Source organism: Patagioenas fasciata, chromosome 10 (assembly GCF_037038585.1).
Source record: "Patagioenas fasciata isolate bPatFas1 chromosome 10, bPatFas1.hap1, whole genome shotgun sequence".
Taxonomy (NCBI): Eukaryota; Metazoa; Chordata; class Aves; order Columbiformes; family Columbidae; genus Patagioenas; species Patagioenas fasciata.
This window is the reverse complement of record NC_092529.1, coordinates 1,870,641-1,887,798: the sequence shown is the minus strand read 5'-3', so window position 1 is coordinate 1,887,798 and position 17,158 is coordinate 1,870,641. Positions and strand designations below refer to the sequence as shown.

Genomic DNA, 17,158 nt, shown 5'->3' with positions numbered 1-17,158 from the left:
GGGCAAGAAAAGGCGATGGGGGAGATAAAAAAGGCTGAGTAACCTTCCTAGACCTCTTATTTGTGTTTTCTCAATCTGTTACACAAGATGAGATGGAGAAAGCGAGTGAGACCTGGCACAAACTGATGGAAAGGCTACTCGAGAGCCTTGCGCTTTCATGACAACTACACTCCAGGTTTTACAGTAACATCAGCAGAACTCATATGCAGGTACCATCTAGAAACTTTGCTGTTTGTTCATGTACAGCAAAGAAAAATGCAACTCTTTTCCCTAAACAGATTGCAGCAAGACATTGAGTTCATCAGATAAACTACAGAACTTGTGAATTACCCAGTTCCAGGGTGGGAAAACCCCCATAATTATTATATATTGTCATGCATAAGAGCTATTATAGACAACAGGAGATTTCACAGCACTTCTGTGTAAGCTGAAACAGTTTCCCTGTTCCATAACAGAGACATTTGCAGCATGATGAATTTGTAAATAAACGTGAGGCATTACCACCTCATCTGTTTGGCAATAGTGTCTCTACTGACGGAATAGCAAACCAAGCAGATGAGAACAATGTGACAGAAATAAAACATACTACACGTTCACAACGGCCTCTCCATGTATCCTCATGTTAGAAGTCTCGAACCCACCAAAACAAATCGGTTCTGAAAACAAATGCTTCCAAAGCACCAAGAATTAGGCCTTGCTCTCACAGGAGGTGCCCACTAATGAGCAGAAGAGTGGTTTTTTCAAACTGTATCTTCCAGATATTATCACCTTTATCAGGCCAAGTTCAATCTCTGCTTTTCAGTAACAGCAGCATTTCAAAGAGGAAATGTCATTTTTCCTTCTGTCTGCATTGCTGATGAACAACCGTCCCCACAACCGCTGGGGTGTGAAACAAGCACGGTACGACTGAAAATACAAACGCACTGAAACGTTCCAAAAATTCGGTGGTGGTGCAGAAATAACTTACACAGAGAAATTACTCCCGAGGACATGGGAATGGTTTCTGAGCATTCCAGAGCTGCAGAATTCAGAGCAATTAGAACTAAATATGAGACGTAATGGAAGTTTCCTGTAAGCCATTACCTCAGCTCAACTGAATGCTTCATTTTTTAAGTAAGTAGCGACAAGTCCCTTGGATCTCCTCTCCCTACCTATCTGTTCATCTGAAGAGCTTCACGCGTAGAGACAGGACCTCAGTAGTTTCTGTGGCACCTTCTCTGTGACAAACGTGCAAAGCCATGTTGTGCTGGCTGGATTCAAACACAGATTCCACTAAAACATTTCAGGAATGTTACTGAGTGAAGCTGCTGGCTTTTTTATTCTCCACTACAGTTCACAGGGACGGCCGAGAGAGAACCCGGACACCTCAACAACTCTTCCCAACCTGTGGGATGTGTCACCCCCTAATCGTTCGGGAGCAGCGACACCACAAACAGCAGAACGATCTGAACCATCGATTTCCTCTTCTGCATTTTCCACGTTGTGATCAGAACCGTAGGAACTGACAGGAAACATTGCACAATAAAATTCAAAGATATGGTGAAAGAAATCAGATTGAAAACACTCATTCAATTAACGTTTTCCTTTATTAGTGTTGATGATGCCACCAAACCAGCCAAAGCTCTATATTTTCCCTATCAGAGTGGGGTGAAGAAAAACAATTCCTACCTTGCAGAACATTTATTTGCTTGTTCGATTCTTCGACTTGCACTCGATAGGCTTTTCTCTCTTCTTCCAACAGCGCTGTACATGGAAGTGAAAACGTGCCCACAATTGTTTGTTAGTAAGAAGCATTTCAGCTGTGTCATTAATTTTAGTCACAACCTCCCCTTAACTGAAAAGATTAAGCAATCGTATTATTTCAGTAAGTTATCGAAGCTAGTAACTGTGTAAGTAGTTTAATTAAAAGTTAATACTAAGACATCATTCCATTATTATGGTAGTATTACAATTAATTGGGAATTAATCCAATCTGTTGCCTGATCCAAAACTCCAGGTGTGCTAAATGCAAACTGCTGTGGGAGGAGAGAAAACCCTGTAAATCTACCCCAATATAGAACACTGAACAATCCGCAGCTAAAATGAAGGATACGACTGCCTGTCAAAATAACTCTCAGTTCTGCTGAGGATAATGATACAAGTGCATGGCTGATAGGATGATCTAAACAAAGCACTGCTGAAGCCACTAAATTATCTGCGCTACTTGACTGAAATACAGGTTAATCTGTAGATGAATATATTGTATAAAGGTGAAATATATGGAGTTCAAGTATGTATTCCAAACTATGAAAATATATTGGTTATTTTGAACCGAAAAGTCAGAGCTCAACTGGACTGTATATAGAATTTACCAAAAAAAAAAAAAAAGGCAAAAGTTTCTGAGATTCGGTGCAGATGTGAGCGCTACAAAGTGTATCACAGAATCCCAGAATGTCAGGGGCTGGAAGGGCCCTGGAAAGCTCATCCAGTGCAATCCCCCCATGGAGCAGGAACACCCAGCTGAGGTTCCACAGGAAGGTGTCCAGGCGGGTTTGAATGGCTGCAGAGAAGGAGACTCCACAACCTCCCTGGGCAGCCTGGGCCAGGCTCTGCCACCCTCACCATGAAGAAGTTTCTTCCCAAATTTAAGTGGAACCTCCTGTGTTCCAGTTTGAACCCATTGCCCCTTGTCCTGTCACTGGTTGTCACCGAGAAGAGCCTGGCTCCATCCTCCTGACACTCACCCTTTACATACCTGTAAACATGAATGAGGTCAGCAAACTGGCCCCCCTTTGGAAACTACCTGCTAAACGGAGCTTAAATGGAGGCCCTAGGGAAGCAGGGTGGTGTGGGTCTCACCTTGCAGCTCAGAGCATTTCAGTTTACTGGTCCTCGCCAGCTCTTGGGCGGCAACCAGCTCCTTGTGCAGCTGCTGCATCTCCTGCTTTGCCTCAGCCTCTGATTGTGCCCCCTGCAAGTCATCTGGTGAAAGAACATTTGCTTTAAAATATACGTTTGTACAACAGTTGAGTTTGCGCTGTCATGGGATGGCTTGCGATTTCTTATTCAAGTCGTCTGAACTGAAGTTGGTTAAACTCAAAATTGGATTAGATGAATATTAGCAGAAATATTAATATACTTTTAAAAGGAGGAAAACATACGCGAACATGAAAGCATTCCCTATGTATAACATGCAGTATAAACCACAAAACAACAGACAAGAATTGGAGAGTTTTAAAAGCACGGTATAGATCGGCAAGGACTCCTGGATGGACAGAACTGAAGGAACCAGCACAAACCCTGTGCTGTGGTCACAACTCGTCCGGTTGGGAGGAGGCGACTCGGACCCCCTCCCCACACACACGTCCTGAACACCAGCACCTGCCTGGGCATGCTATGAAACCCTAAAGGAAAACACTCGCTCTTCTCCATAGGTTGTCTATGGACTAAAATGCATGTTTAATAGATCTCGGGTTTACAAGAGGACTTGCAACTGCAGACAAATTAGGTGCTTCTAGAGCTGAAGTTTGGGGGGAATTTAAAAGAGGAAAAATAAGTATTTGTAACAGCTTAGAATAAAAAATCCAAAAGATAAGTTACCTTGATAACTTATCTTACTCTGGACCTTTCAATAATGAGAAAAAGAGAAATACGAGCTATAGTCTAGTTTGCCATTATACTTTTGACATTCACATTTAACTGTATATGTCACCAATAAACTATGATTTTTCTTTCTGTCTTTCTCATTAAAATAGTTGTTGATTGAGTCCTGCTGAAGCGTTGATGCTGTATTCATGCTGTATTCATGCTGTATCCCCTGAGAAAAGAGGCTCCTTGTCCTTTCCTGTGCTCCCAGTCACGACCTGGTGGGATCGCGCAGAGCTGCGGGCCCACACGGGCTCTTAGAACTCTCCAGAACAAAATTATGAGAGCAGAAAGAACAAAGGGGACTGCGTATTTCATCCAAATGCTTTCTTTTACAGATTATTGGAGTTTCAAATCCAAGTTGCACTTTACTGAATGTGTTTTGTTCTCAGCTTCTCATGGATAAAGACTTGGGGCAATTAAGACTTTCAATCCTCCTTAATGAGCCTGGAATGGATGGGGGAGTTGACAAACGCCGCTCAAATCACATTCAAGAGAACAGCAGCGTCCCAAATCCAACCAGAACCCCAAATGAACTCTGGTGGGCAGCGTTTTGGAAGGACACACCATAAACCATAAAAGATAACGCTGCTCCCAAGGGACAACGTCAGCAGTTCAGCAACAGCACAATCCCTGTCAAGGGAAACACTTTTTCCTACTCAATTGCAAGAGGGGAATCTCCATGCACTTGAAACGCTTCTAAATCAAAAGCTGAGAAATACAAGCACGAGAAAATCACAGCTTTTCAGTCTTGCCCAAACTGAACATTTCTTTTATGTCTTTTAGTTCAAAGCAAACATCATTTCTGTGCTCACTGTAGTTTTGCAGAAATCCCTTAGTAAATAGGATTGCTCTAATTAGAAATAATAACACTACTGAATATCATCAGGCTTGGCATTAGTTCTGTCAAGAAACAAACTCGCGTCACTAAAACCTGGTTTGAGAACCAAGGTAACAAAAGCAACCAAAACAAGTATTTGAGCAGTTTCTCGAACTCTTGAGCACGGGACTAACTGCTCTTGCACAAGTCTAAGGAATTCTGTCATTAATTACAACAAGGTGCCAAAAAAATGTCAAATATAACTATTTGAAAACCCTCATTTATTCAAATAATTCCTGAAAGACATGAAAATGTCTTCTCCTTCAGTCTGGCCCAAGCAAAGGCATCAAAGCCATGGGGCAGTTGTGGGGAAAAACGACCATTTCCACAACATTAAAGAACATGACGGGGACATTTATTGCTTCTGTTTAACATTTACCTGTTTTTAACTCAGCAATGAGTCTCGGGGAATGGTTATTAATGGCTGATAAAGTCATTTATCTCATGGGGAGGAGAGCAGCTGTATAATGTGTGACAGCTTTTCCCCCTTCGCCAGACTCCAATTTGTACAAACTTGAAACAAATTCCAAATGCGCTCAGAGTTTATTGATGAGAATATACTTGGAGGGAACTACAGCAATTAAACATCTCCTTGTTTTCTTGTTCTGTTAATTTGTTTTCCAAATTTCAAGAGTTAAACACAGAATGCTGCCTTTTCCAGCAGCCGCTTCCACATTCCAAACGGCTGCCAGATCAGAGATGTTCTCACTCTTCCTTAATTACACGACTGCTTAAAAAATCCGCTTCAAAGTCTTTCTGTGGCAAATAAGATCCTTTTTAGGGCAAACTCAGGCATATGAAGAGCTCTGACAAAGCCTAAGACTAAACTGTGGGTTTACAGGCTCTTCATTAAAACTACAAGGGCAAATGATTCATTGTACAGATATTTAATGATTTCATGAGAGCAAAACAGGAATGCCCATAAATAGCCTCAGGAGTTATTTTAGTTAATTACAGTACACAGTTCAATAGGAAAGTAGGTTATGTAGATAGGTATTTTTCTGCTTATTCACTTAAAAGTTCAGGAATAGTTACGGAATCATTATTGGTATTTAAATGCAACTCTTCCATACTACCATGGTTAAAACATTTTCATTTCAGCACTCCAATGCACATTTGATAAAAAACAAGCAGACAGAAGATATATGAACAGATTATGCACCTAAAGTTAAGAAAATAAATTAGTTTACCTTTTAGAAGAGCTACTTTAGCAATAGGTTCATTCAGATCTTGGTCGTCCATTTGGGCATCTAGTAAAAAACAAACAAGCCCCCAGGTTTCAGAGATGAAGCAGTTTTCACGCACACGTTCTTCCAGCAAAGAGCAGCTCTTGGTTCTTCTCGCTTTACCACAGTTAATTACGAAGCCACAAAATGGACAATACTGCTCTAAGCTTGTGTCTGGCTCTGCACAACACACACCTTCTCCACGCTTAGGAACTGCTCGTGATTAAATGATTTAATTGAAACTAATTAGATGTTACAGCAAACTCGGTTAAACGCCTACCTGTAGTGTCGTCGCTGCTTTTTTCCTTGCTCGGACTGAGAGTGTCTGACAAATCAGATTCTTTGACTCTCACTTGATTCTCTGCAACAGGCAAGGAAAATCAACTGCTGTCAGTAAACGCCTTATTCAGTCTCTTAATCATAATTTCTTTTATATCTCTATTTATTTAACTACTAAATATCAACTGGAAAAAAAAAAACACAGTTGAAGAAACACTTAAAAACCTGGTGGTTGCTTTCTGCTTTGTACGTCTGGGCTACAACGGATTTGGCATCACCGAGGTCATTAGTGCAGCGCAGATCTACCAGGGGCTGCAAGGGGCTGTGCGAGCGCTGCGTTCCTGCAGCTGGAGCCCTGGGCAAGGGCTGATTCACCAGGGAACAAACAAGAAAAGAAACCCAGAACAATGCACATACTGTGACAAGGCAGAAAGAAACTGCTGTTAAGAGGAAAACTGTGTTTCTGTATTTTGGACAAAGAAAATAATAGCAATGAGTTCTGTATATACCACACTGTTAAAAAAAGTGGGGTACAAACCAGTGAAGAATTACAGCAATATAAGTTAATACACTCATTTCTAGAAAGAATTTTCAGTTCAAATTGTATTAAGAGAAAAATTATATTAAGAAGCCTATGTCCTTTCCAAAAAAAAAAACTCCATGAATTATCTGTTCATACACAACCCCATGGATTATTACATCAGCTCAGTGAAGCCACACACTGATGCCGGTCTGTTTGTTTGACCAGTTTGAGATTTATAATGGGGAGCAGCATTTTCAGGGGGTGAGGGGACTGAACTGCACCAGCGCATCCTTTTCGCTCACAGCAGCAGCCCTGGTTCAGCCTAAACACTTGGTGAGGCTCTGATTATTGGGGTCTTTTTAATAACCATTCCAGTTGATTTCCGATGGGTCCACTAAAGCAAGGCAAAGCCTATGGAGCCACATCCCCAATGTACAGTGAGGTCCTACATGGAGTCTGTGCTGGTTGTCCATGCAGAGTGGGCTGACAGCACTGCAGACCCACAGAGAGAGAAAAAGGCATCGCCACAACATCCCCAGCACACGGACTTTATTTCCACCGTGTATACAGAAACACACGGGGAACGCAATGAATTTCTTCACATAGAGACACTGCAGATGCAACAATAAGGTACCAGGACAAGGGAAGATGCACAGCAGTAAGTGTGTTATACAAATAGGGTTAGTATACAAAAACATGTAAAAACAAAAGCCTGTGTGCATTGTTTTTTCAAGTAAAAAGAGAACAAACAGAACTAAGCATCCCCAAAGTGAAAGAAGGGGAAAGAGCAGACAGGCTGTGCACTTACACCGGCAACTGAGCTCGGTGACAAAACACAGGCGGGTTAATAAAAAAACCACAAGCAATGTTTTCTTCCTGTAACATGAAAAGCTTTCTGTTCCTCTGTGCCAGAACAGCATCCACTGGTACGTGCACAGAGGAAGGCAAGGACCAACAGCACAGCCCAGCAGCAGCCAGGCTCTCCCCATGCAACGTGACCGCGAGCACTGGAGAGGGAGCGGGGGACCTCGGATTGAACTAAAAGGGTATTTCCCTGTATTTTGGAATAAGATTTTAACCTAATATCTAAAGATGTTACAATACAAAACATTATACATGCAGCGTATAGATTCAAGCCCACAAGACTGCCACTAGAACTGTAATAATTACTAAACCAAAGAATACATTCTTTTTGAAGTATTAAGAAAAGTACATCCTAAAAGCCTCACCCATGTCGATTATGTGAGTGGCCAATCCAGACGCACTAAGCTGAGCAAAACCTGCATCCGACCAACTTTACCATATGTGGTCATTCATGGAAACGCAGCTTTCTCGCTCGGTGAGAAACGGGAGGAACGGTGCAAGTTCCAACCGCTGCGTTAATTCTCTCTCTCCACCTCCCTCCCATTCTCCTCCCACCCACTCACGGGTCCCCAGCTCCTTCCTCCCCCGAAACAACGAGATGAGGCACCAGCCAGAGATGCCCCAGCCAGAGACGCCCCAGCCAGAGACGCCCCAGCCAGAGACGCCCCAGCCAGAGACGCCCCAGCCAGAGACGCCCCAGTTGCTGCAACTGAAACAGCACAAGTCAAAAAGAGGAATGGTTTAGAAACCTCCTTCCTATTCTGGAACCAGAGCCACAGGCACAGAACTCCTTCCTTACTATGTTATTTCACAGCAGTCGTCCCTATTTCCCATAATGAAACTGAGCTGAGTAAATATAGCCAAAATTATGAAGTATATTAAAATGTGTTGACATCATACTTACTTGATGAGTTATAATATATTAACAAACACTAAAAATAGCCGGCTGCTTGGCAGGATGACTGGCATACAAGGGTTACGTTACAGTTATTGTATGCATTCTTCTGCCAAATATGGCAAGTTTTCTATAGCTTACTCACATAGAGAAACAAATTAAAGGTGTAATTTCACAGATTAAGGTAAGAGAAGATAACGTGAAAAGTCTCTAAAAGACCAACTTTTAACAAGCTAACATTTATCCGGTACACTAACACTTTGCAGAAGGAAAAGGAATGAGTTATTACGTCTAGACATTAATAAAAAGCTACAGAAGTGGAGTCAGCATCACAGTCCAAACAATCTTACATTATTAGACATATGGGAAATATCGATCTACACTTTGCAGCGTTCCTGTTCTGCTCTGCGAGATAAGGACGACTGCTCCTTGACAAGAGGAACCTCTTCTAATTAGTGCCTTGCACTTTGTTTTATATAGAAGAGAAAAAGATGCACATTCATATATGACTTGGAAAAGGTACATTTAGGAGGTTGACAGTTAAAGTTATGAGAGTGTAAGTTAGAACAAAGGCAAATTATAATACACTTCTATTTAAACTTAAAATGAGACCAAACATCATTTCTACTTAGTTGTGTAATAAAAACAAAAACTTGCTTGAAATTCATACAGGCACTAAAGATTTAAATCGATTTACAGAATAATACTGTATTTTAACCGGTTTTTAAATGCACATTCAGGTAAGAACTCAGTGATTACTGAGAACGGCATTTCATGCACTCAATCTTCAAAAACGGTTTCATTAGATCTTTGTACCCTCCGGCAGCACCTGGAGCAGAGTTCAGCACACAATACAGCTTCTCGGCATTAATTCTTTCTCCTTAAGTCAGTATTCAACAAAACTCAAACTGCTCGTTTATGACAGAACATGCACCGAAGCGACATAAGAAACATGCTCGAAAAACAGTGAAATAATGCAGAAATCTAACCTTTCGAAAGCTTTGTTTCTTCCGCTTTGGTTAGATGTCCTTCATCTATGATCTTGTCTGCCAAACAAAATAAGCGTTACTTTCCCAGCTCAAATTCCGCAAGCTTTGCCCTGCACACCACGTTGCCCACATTCCATGACCAAATTAAAGGCTGATAATGTTACTTCCTACTCAGGCTTGAACAAAAACTTTATCCTGGCGTGGAATAACGAAACAGAGCACAAGAGCCCAGTGCAACCCCGTGATAAAGGGCGCAATTATTTCTTGTGCAGTTTATTAGCTTGCGCTATTCACGCTTCGCTTCAGTGATGAGAAGTTACAAAACGAGTTTTTAGGAACTTTTTAAAGAAATTAACTGGGAGCAGCAAATATTTAATACTTTTCTCAAGTTCTAGTTATCAAAAAGGGAATTTTAAGAGCTGCTTGCCTGCAATAGATATTCGGACACAGCAGGAATCTAGAAATACGGCACAGAGCCTATGGGAGGCACATGGAAATACCCTTCCTTAGCTTAAAACATTGAGAGCTGCACAAACTTCCCCAAAGTTGCGCGTGCGTGATATTCACAAAAACCGAGTTTACATATAGGATTGATAGGCAAATCTATTCATGTATATCAGGTGCATAGAAACCCCAAACATGGAATTGGAGCCTCCACTGCCACCTGCATCCTAACCCAGTGGGGACATGGGGCAACGGTCACACCAAGGGAAGAACAGCTCGGATTAATGAAAGGCACTAAAAGAACTACTGAACTGGTAATTCATTTCCTCTTCTGAGCAGATTTCAGTATTTCAAATTGCTTAACAACTGCAAAATGATCGAGGGTCACATAGCTCACAGATCCCATCATCAGTTTCTATGCAGTAGATGTTGCGGGTCAGATAACGTTGAAAGCTGTTAACGCCCCGCTGAAACATCCCCCGAATCAGTGCGTACAGGAGCCTTCAGATTAAGGAAGCTGGATGACAGTAAAACCTTCTTAATTTTTAATTTAAGAAAAAGTGAGTGTTATTCAGCATTTCCAGCTCCAAGAAGCTCTGAACTCTTGGAAGTCTCTGCTCTCCGCTGACACGCTGCTGTAACCACAGTCTAAGGACAGAGGCAGGACAATGTCTGCACACAGATTTATTTGTTAACTGTAGAGAGCAGATGAGCTTTCAGACCAAAAAAACCCTGAGGTCTGAAGGGTTTCCATGGCCAAACGCTTGCCCTGTCCAGTCTAAGAGAGATACTCCCTCCATCTACTTTTATCTACAAATATTGTCCTGCATTCGCGCAGCATTTTATGCTTCAGAAATGCACCGAACGGCGGGCTGGATCTGCAGGGTTGGCTCCAGGTCTCAAGCAACTGGAGGAGATCACCAGTTCAGACCGTCTCGAGTTCCCCGGCGCTGGGGATGGCACCGGGGGCATCGAGTTACCGCGGCCACGAGGATCGAGGCACCGAGCGAGATCCTGAGCTCTCTGCCACGAAATAAACACATTGCTAAGAATCTAAACAGAAGTGTTCAGATGTGTTTGTCCCAGGACACAGCTGAGCAATCCTGCCCAGATGCCTCAGAAAATCAGCTGAATGCAGAACCCATACAGGCAAAGTCGCAATGGGCTGCTGGATCTGAAGGGGCAACACCTCATCTGTGCCCGACTGTTGGCTTAAAATAGGCTTCTATAATCAGCTTACAGAAGAAACCTCAGCATCATGAACTGATGGAGTTTTCGTAATTAGGTAGCTGTTAAAACCAGAATAATTGCAGCACAAATCAAATAAACTTGTTGTCTCGACCCATGTGTTTGCCCACAGTGAAAGCTTTGCAGCAGCTCTTTGTGCTTCTAAGAATCCTCAATTCCTATGACTACAAAAACCTGCAGACCTTTTTTTCCCCATGGTGCTTTACTGGTTTTTTATGTTCATCATGAAATTCAACATTTCTATAGAAGTTTTCTTCTTGCTGCTATTTCTGCAGCACAGAAGTTGAGCAGAACACGCGGGACCCGGAGCTGGCACAGCCACTGTTTGGCACTCCCGGCTTATATTCTAAGAACGCTGACATTAGTGCATTTCAAAGCCAACAAAAATCAGTTTATTTCAGCATGCCTGTGTATATTTAAACAACAGACAACTGGATGTTGATGTCATTGAACTAAATAGAATGTTGTTCTGCGCTGTCACCGAAAAGGGCAGAAGGCAGCCAACAACCAGCAGGTACCAGCAGGCACACCTGGACCTTGTGGCTCCCTTTGCCAGATCTCCCCACCTTTTCACATTACTGTTTCAGAAAATTTATTCATCAACTTGATATTTTTTTATATATTTTAAAATCAATCCACATTTTCCCTGAATCAAGATGTGCATTTTCAGCCACCAAAACAGAAATTCGGGTCAGGATTCTGGCTTTCATTTCTGGCATGAACCATTTTTATCGTTCACGCTACCTGGGAACTATCTAACAAAAAGCAAAGAGTTACTGATACATGTAATAAATAATAGTAATTGTTATCTTTATGATAGTCCACGTTTCTTTTTGGTCATTCAAAGGCAGAATTCCTTTCCTATCTTTTCCATTTCAGAACTCCCTTTTAGATGCAGGTTGCCTATCGCTGTGTGTAATATAATAGTTATTACCCATTAACACTACAGTGATTACTTAAGCAACATGTCCCCAGCACACCTATGGGTTTGTATCACGTTAGTTGTTGCAGGAGGCCAGTTTGGGGAGGGAAAGCAGCCTCAACACACATATTTCAAACCATGGGAAAGAAGTGATACTAACAGCATTAACTTCACTTGCCACCTCCGGGTCAGAAATTCATGGAAAAGTTGGAAATAGCTATTCGATCCATCCAAAATCTACTCAGTTTTAGACAGGTAAATTAAAAAAGAAAAATCAAAGGCAGACTTTGTAAAAAGGCACAAAAAAAAATGGACTTGCATTTAAAATAATAAATGCAAAACAAAAATCACTAAATCAGGAAAAACTAAGGACACAAATAAAGGAGACTTAGATTGGAGTGAAAGGCAGGAAGCTCGCAAGGCACCAAATCTCTCTCTTGTCTACACATCGGCAGCATTTTGGGCAATAACCCATACCCTGTACTACTCCAAAAGCAGCACCATGACTTTGCCATCCATGTCAGTGATTTTCACCAGCGGTTACTGAAAAAACGGCACAAAATGAGCAAGAACCGAGGTGTCGGGCATGGAAGAGGTGGCCCAGGGCCACGCAGTCACCGCCCCAGGGGGTGAACAGACCGGGCTCTGCTCAACTTCACAAACGTCACCTCTGGAGACTCCTAAGTCAGAAAATCACCCTCGATGCTGCAAAGGAGTTTCCTTTGAACTGTACTAGCACTTCTCTCTCTTCATCCCAATGAGACTTTTCTCCTGGTGCACAAACAGTATTCACATCTTAAGTTTTTCTTTAATACTAGATACGCAGCCTGGGCTGTTTCATTACTCATTTCTAAAGCCATTTGCTCCGAAAAGCATGTTTCTCATTGCAGAGTAACACATCTTTCTAAAGACTGGTCTTGCACATTTATTTATCTTAAAACAATCTCTTGGATCTCCAGATAAACCAAAGGTCCTGTTTTCCTGTTTGTTCTCTGTAACAACTGATTTGAAGAACGTGTCAGATGTTTAATTATCAGATAAATTACAAGCATGTGAAACGAAGAAAAGGCACCATTACCTTCTCTCTGTTCTGCGATGTTTCCTTCAACTAACAGTGTTCACTTCTTAACTTTGTAATGGGTAAAAATTACACCCAGTTGTAACCATCCCGTGGCACCATCACCACCCTTTTGCTGGCCAGAGGACAATAATGGATTAATTACTAAGAAGAGACAGTGCAAATATTGCTTTGCAAGAGCAAAGATATGGTCTCCCTGCTACCACAGGTATCTGCTAAATACCACAATTCTGCGCTTAGAAAATTTCTGCTACTACAGAAATATTAAATAGTAGTGACAAACTTGTTTTTATCCACCTTTTCCGGTGTGTCGGGTGGTTTTGTGTTGGGTTTCTTTTTATTTATTGAAAGTAAATGTGATGAATGCTCTTGTACTCACTCTGACACTCTATGAACTGATGAATAAAAGTGCAGTCCCCTCCACTCTTTGAAAGCAAGTGCTCTAGTAAAGAAAGAAACACCGCAGTTGACATCTTCTTCGCATTTGCAAATGGACGCAACAAAAATGTGAAAGGTTGAATGTACATCATCACCCCTAAATTCTCAGCTTTTGGAAAATAATGCAGAAAAGAAAAACCCAACACAGAAAGTGCCTCCCGCTGCTTTCAGGAGAACAAAATCCACAATCTGGCAGAGAGAATTCCTGCCCATCTGGTGTTAGTGACATAAAGGACGGACAGATACAGAGAGCCCTGAAATACCAGAGCAATGTGGAAACGTGGCAATGGGGATGGCCCGGGTACAGCAGAGACGCAGGAGGACGTGGGGCAGACACAATAGCGGCATCCACACTAAAATATCAAATAATACAACAGCACGGTAGGTGCATGGCAGAAAAAGGCAATAGGTGGTAGAAACACGGGGAAAGACAACTTGAACAAGCAGTTGTACGTTGTCTGTACTTGTAATGCAATGGGCAGACAGCCGCCTGAAACCCCCAGGTTTAACACAAGCTCTGTTACCCATAGGATGGAAGAAGCTGTATTTTCATGCATCCATCCAGGTAACAGTTGGACTCGTACACAGTCCAAAACAAGCCAAAAAAGGAATTGCTTCTTCAATTTCGACAAAAAAGTGAATAACGGCGATAGTGACGCTTGTTATGATCACACACTAATTAACCCAAATTTAAAATATTTCGGACTATTTTTAAATGCGGACTGATACGAGGCAGCAGCATTTAAAAAACTAACACCACATTCCTGACAATTTTAAAACAAACAAAAAAGCGTTTGTTTAAAAAAAATAATCATATTTAGTGCGATATTATCAATTATTTCTCAAAACCAACATGTATTTGCACACAAAGCCTGAAAGCTTCTCCTAACTGCTTCATCTTAGCTCTAGGCTACCCTTGCTCACAGTAGTGCGTGTTTTCTGCTCAGCTCCAACAACCCAGCTTCCAAAGTCTTTTTACAGCCTACACAACTGGAATGAAGAATCATAATCAGTATTTAATAGATCTTTCCTCCTGCTCCAAGTAACAAATAGATGTGAGGCTATGCCACGATTAACTACTCTTATTTCGCTATTAGTCTCCCTAGTTAAAAAGCTCTAACACCAGGACCATTCCTCAGCTCTTTCACTGCCTAACACCACACAGCAAATGCTGAGAAAGCCACGGCAAGGAAAAGTGAAAATTAACATAAGAGGACAAACATATCTTGGCCACTAGATCATAACTGGAATAAGTGTTGCTCCATGTGATATTGGGCACAGTCTCATCAGTCACTTCTATTGAGAAAACTTCAGGTGCATGCTAAGACACGTTACTTAAAGGACTCAGAGCTTTAACTAGTTGGGCTTTAAATAATAAGAAGAAAAACAAGTTCAATCCGTATTCATTCCTGTTTTACATAAAGAGACTCTGGAGATTGAAAAAATGTGTTTCCACTATTAATATATTCCATATACACTTTTCAACCATTATACTTAGAAAAAGTGTTGCTGACTTTTCTCACCATACTCAATTTACTAGAAAAATTGTATATGTTAGTGTTGCAAAGAACAATCAAACTAAGGCCAAAAAGTCAATGAATTTGCCATTTTGTCATGTCCCAAGCCTGAGCTCACTCAGTACAACGCTACTGAACCCAGCGAGAGCCCAAAACCAAGCGAAAAAACCCAAACCAACAAGCGACTTCCAAGTTGGTTCACTACACTTTACAGAAATGACTAAAAACACCTGGACTGAAAGTCTAAGAACAAAAACGCTGCTCAGAGAAGTGGAAAAATTCCAGTTCATTTTTAAGAGAATATTATTCAAAGTAACACTTTAGAGCCTTTTGAATTTGTTCAAGTTCAGCATCGCCCACAGGCAGCAGGGCCTCCGGATACACTACCTTTCTCTGTGCTCCCATTAATTTTAGGTATGAAGTCGTCAACTTGTACGCCTAGGATTAAGAAAGGGTATTATTTCCGGAAGCAAGCACAACGTTTTGGGGTTTGTTTCTTTATAAATACAGCACTGTGAAACGCATGTGGCTTTTCATACTACCTCCTCCTTTTAAAGCACCTCGTCTAACCAAAACAGGCAGCATTTATTGTGTTTTCCTGCTTGTTTCCTCTTTGTTCAAGTGTGTAAGAGGTTACTATAATCCAAAGAATTACTGCCTATTACATACATATTTTAAAAAGCCTTTTATACATATAATATATCTAAAACCCTTGAAGACGTTGGCGCTCAAGCAGTCGGGCTTCAACTGGAGCTCGCAGCAGCACTGCCCTCTCCTGGCATTTGGGGTTGGCCACAGCTCTTCCAAAGTTAACAACAGACAACCAAGATGAACATACTAATGTATATAACTGTAAAACACTCATTTTCCAGACCCTTAGACTATAAGATGATTAGACTAAAAGTAAATGAAATCCGTAAAGCAGCTTGAAACAAGAAACTGATCACACCTACCTAAGCTGTTGTGTTCTTTAAGAGTTTTCTCCTGAAGGTGTTCTAACCGTACTGTGAACAGAAGGCCGAGAAAAAGATATTTCACAGATTAAAAGAAAGACAAACGATCCCGGTTTCCTCCCCCGGAGTGACCAACCTTGCAGAGCCGTCAGCCGCTCGTTGGTGAAGTCGTTGTCGGCCTGCAAAGCTTCGATTTTCGCCTGAAGCTCTTGCTCCCTCTCCTCCATTTCATCGATTTTGTGCTGCAGTTCTTTCTTCTCGGCCAGTCCTTTCTGTTGGATTTCTTCTTGTCTTCCCTCTGCTACCTGCTCAATGCCCCAACAATCAGAATTAAAATGCAGAAGAACATATTTCCTTGATTTTTCTGTAACTGTATGTACATCAGTAACTTTCTGTGCTAGTCAGATAAAGAAAATACAACATTTTTCTGCTGCTATTTTTCTATAAATTTCACTTCAAGCACAATAACAGAAAGTATTTCATAATATCTCAACTCACTTTTTGTCTGAGAAACCTAAGTTTTACAGGAACAGCGTCAGGGCCCAAAAACTAATGAACGCCCAAAGTCTCCTCAAGTCTTTCTTTCATTTACCTGTTGCTTAAAGTTTCTTAACCTTTATTTGATTGCTACATTCAAAATTAAATTGTATGTATTTCTTCCATGTATTATAATATCATCAGAAGTCAGATGAAGTTCTGTCATTACCTTTAGCTTGTCGGAAAGGTCTTTAATTTCATTTACAGCTCCGTTGTACTTATTAGCTAATTCTCTTAATTCTTCCTGAGTCCGCTCATTCATCTCTTTCAGGTGAGTACATTCATCTTCTGTATTACTTAAACTCCGCTGTAAGACAGCATTATTATGCAATTAATAAAAATAAGACTAATGAACTACCAAGCACAGAAGCTGAGCTATATTTTCCAAGGAGTGTATCTAATCTAATCACATTTAACTGCTTTGTGAATGGATCAAGTCTTGGCAAAAACATTATCTGTACAAATCTCTGTAATGTTCTACTTACATACACGTGTAAAAGAAAAACCCAAACCACAATACGTTCTACAAATAATTGTGATTTATAGGAATAACGAACTGAAATGTGTGATCTGTCTGTCCCATTCTCTTCTGTCAAGAACTACTACAATACAAAAATTGTATTTAACTGAAACCTCACAGGGTTATTTATTACAGCATTATATGCACCACATTCTCTAGAAAGCATGAAGAGGGTAGGCACTTGGGGCATTTAATATGAAGTCGTATGATATTTCTAGACC

At 41.2% G+C, this 17,158-nt stretch overlaps 1 protein-coding gene across 23 annotated transcripts in view; it reads right to left on the bottom strand.

The window, feature by feature from the left end:
- SLMAP (sarcolemma associated protein) overlaps window positions 1-17,158 on the bottom strand; it is an 82,423-nt gene that overhangs the window by 26,371 nt on the left and 38,894 nt on the right. For 4 of the 23 annotated variants that reach the window (XM_071812908.1, XM_065845928.2, XM_065845926.2 and 1 more), the window contains 10 exons: window positions 16,587-16,724; window positions 16,017-16,185; window positions 15,881-15,931; window positions 15,315-15,365; window positions 13,352-13,414; window positions 9,281-9,337; window positions 6,011-6,091; window positions 5,695-5,754; window positions 2,839-2,961; window positions 1,669-1,743 (listed from right to left, as the gene is read on the bottom strand). In XM_071812908.1, the coding sequence (XP_071669009.1) occupies window positions 1,669-1,743; window positions 2,839-2,961; window positions 5,695-5,754; window positions 6,011-6,091; window positions 9,281-9,337; window positions 13,352-13,414; window positions 15,315-15,365; window positions 15,881-15,931; window positions 16,017-16,185; window positions 16,587-16,724 (868 nt within the window). Of the gene's footprint in view, window positions 1-1,668; window positions 1,744-2,838; window positions 2,962-5,694; window positions 5,755-6,010; window positions 6,092-7,761; window positions 7,932-9,280; window positions 9,338-13,351; window positions 13,415-15,314; window positions 15,366-15,880; window positions 15,932-16,016; window positions 16,186-16,586; window positions 16,725-17,158 lie in introns of those variants that run through there. The other 19 variants (XM_065845936.2, XM_065845935.2, XM_065845932.2 and 16 more) reach the window with 14 other exon arrangements.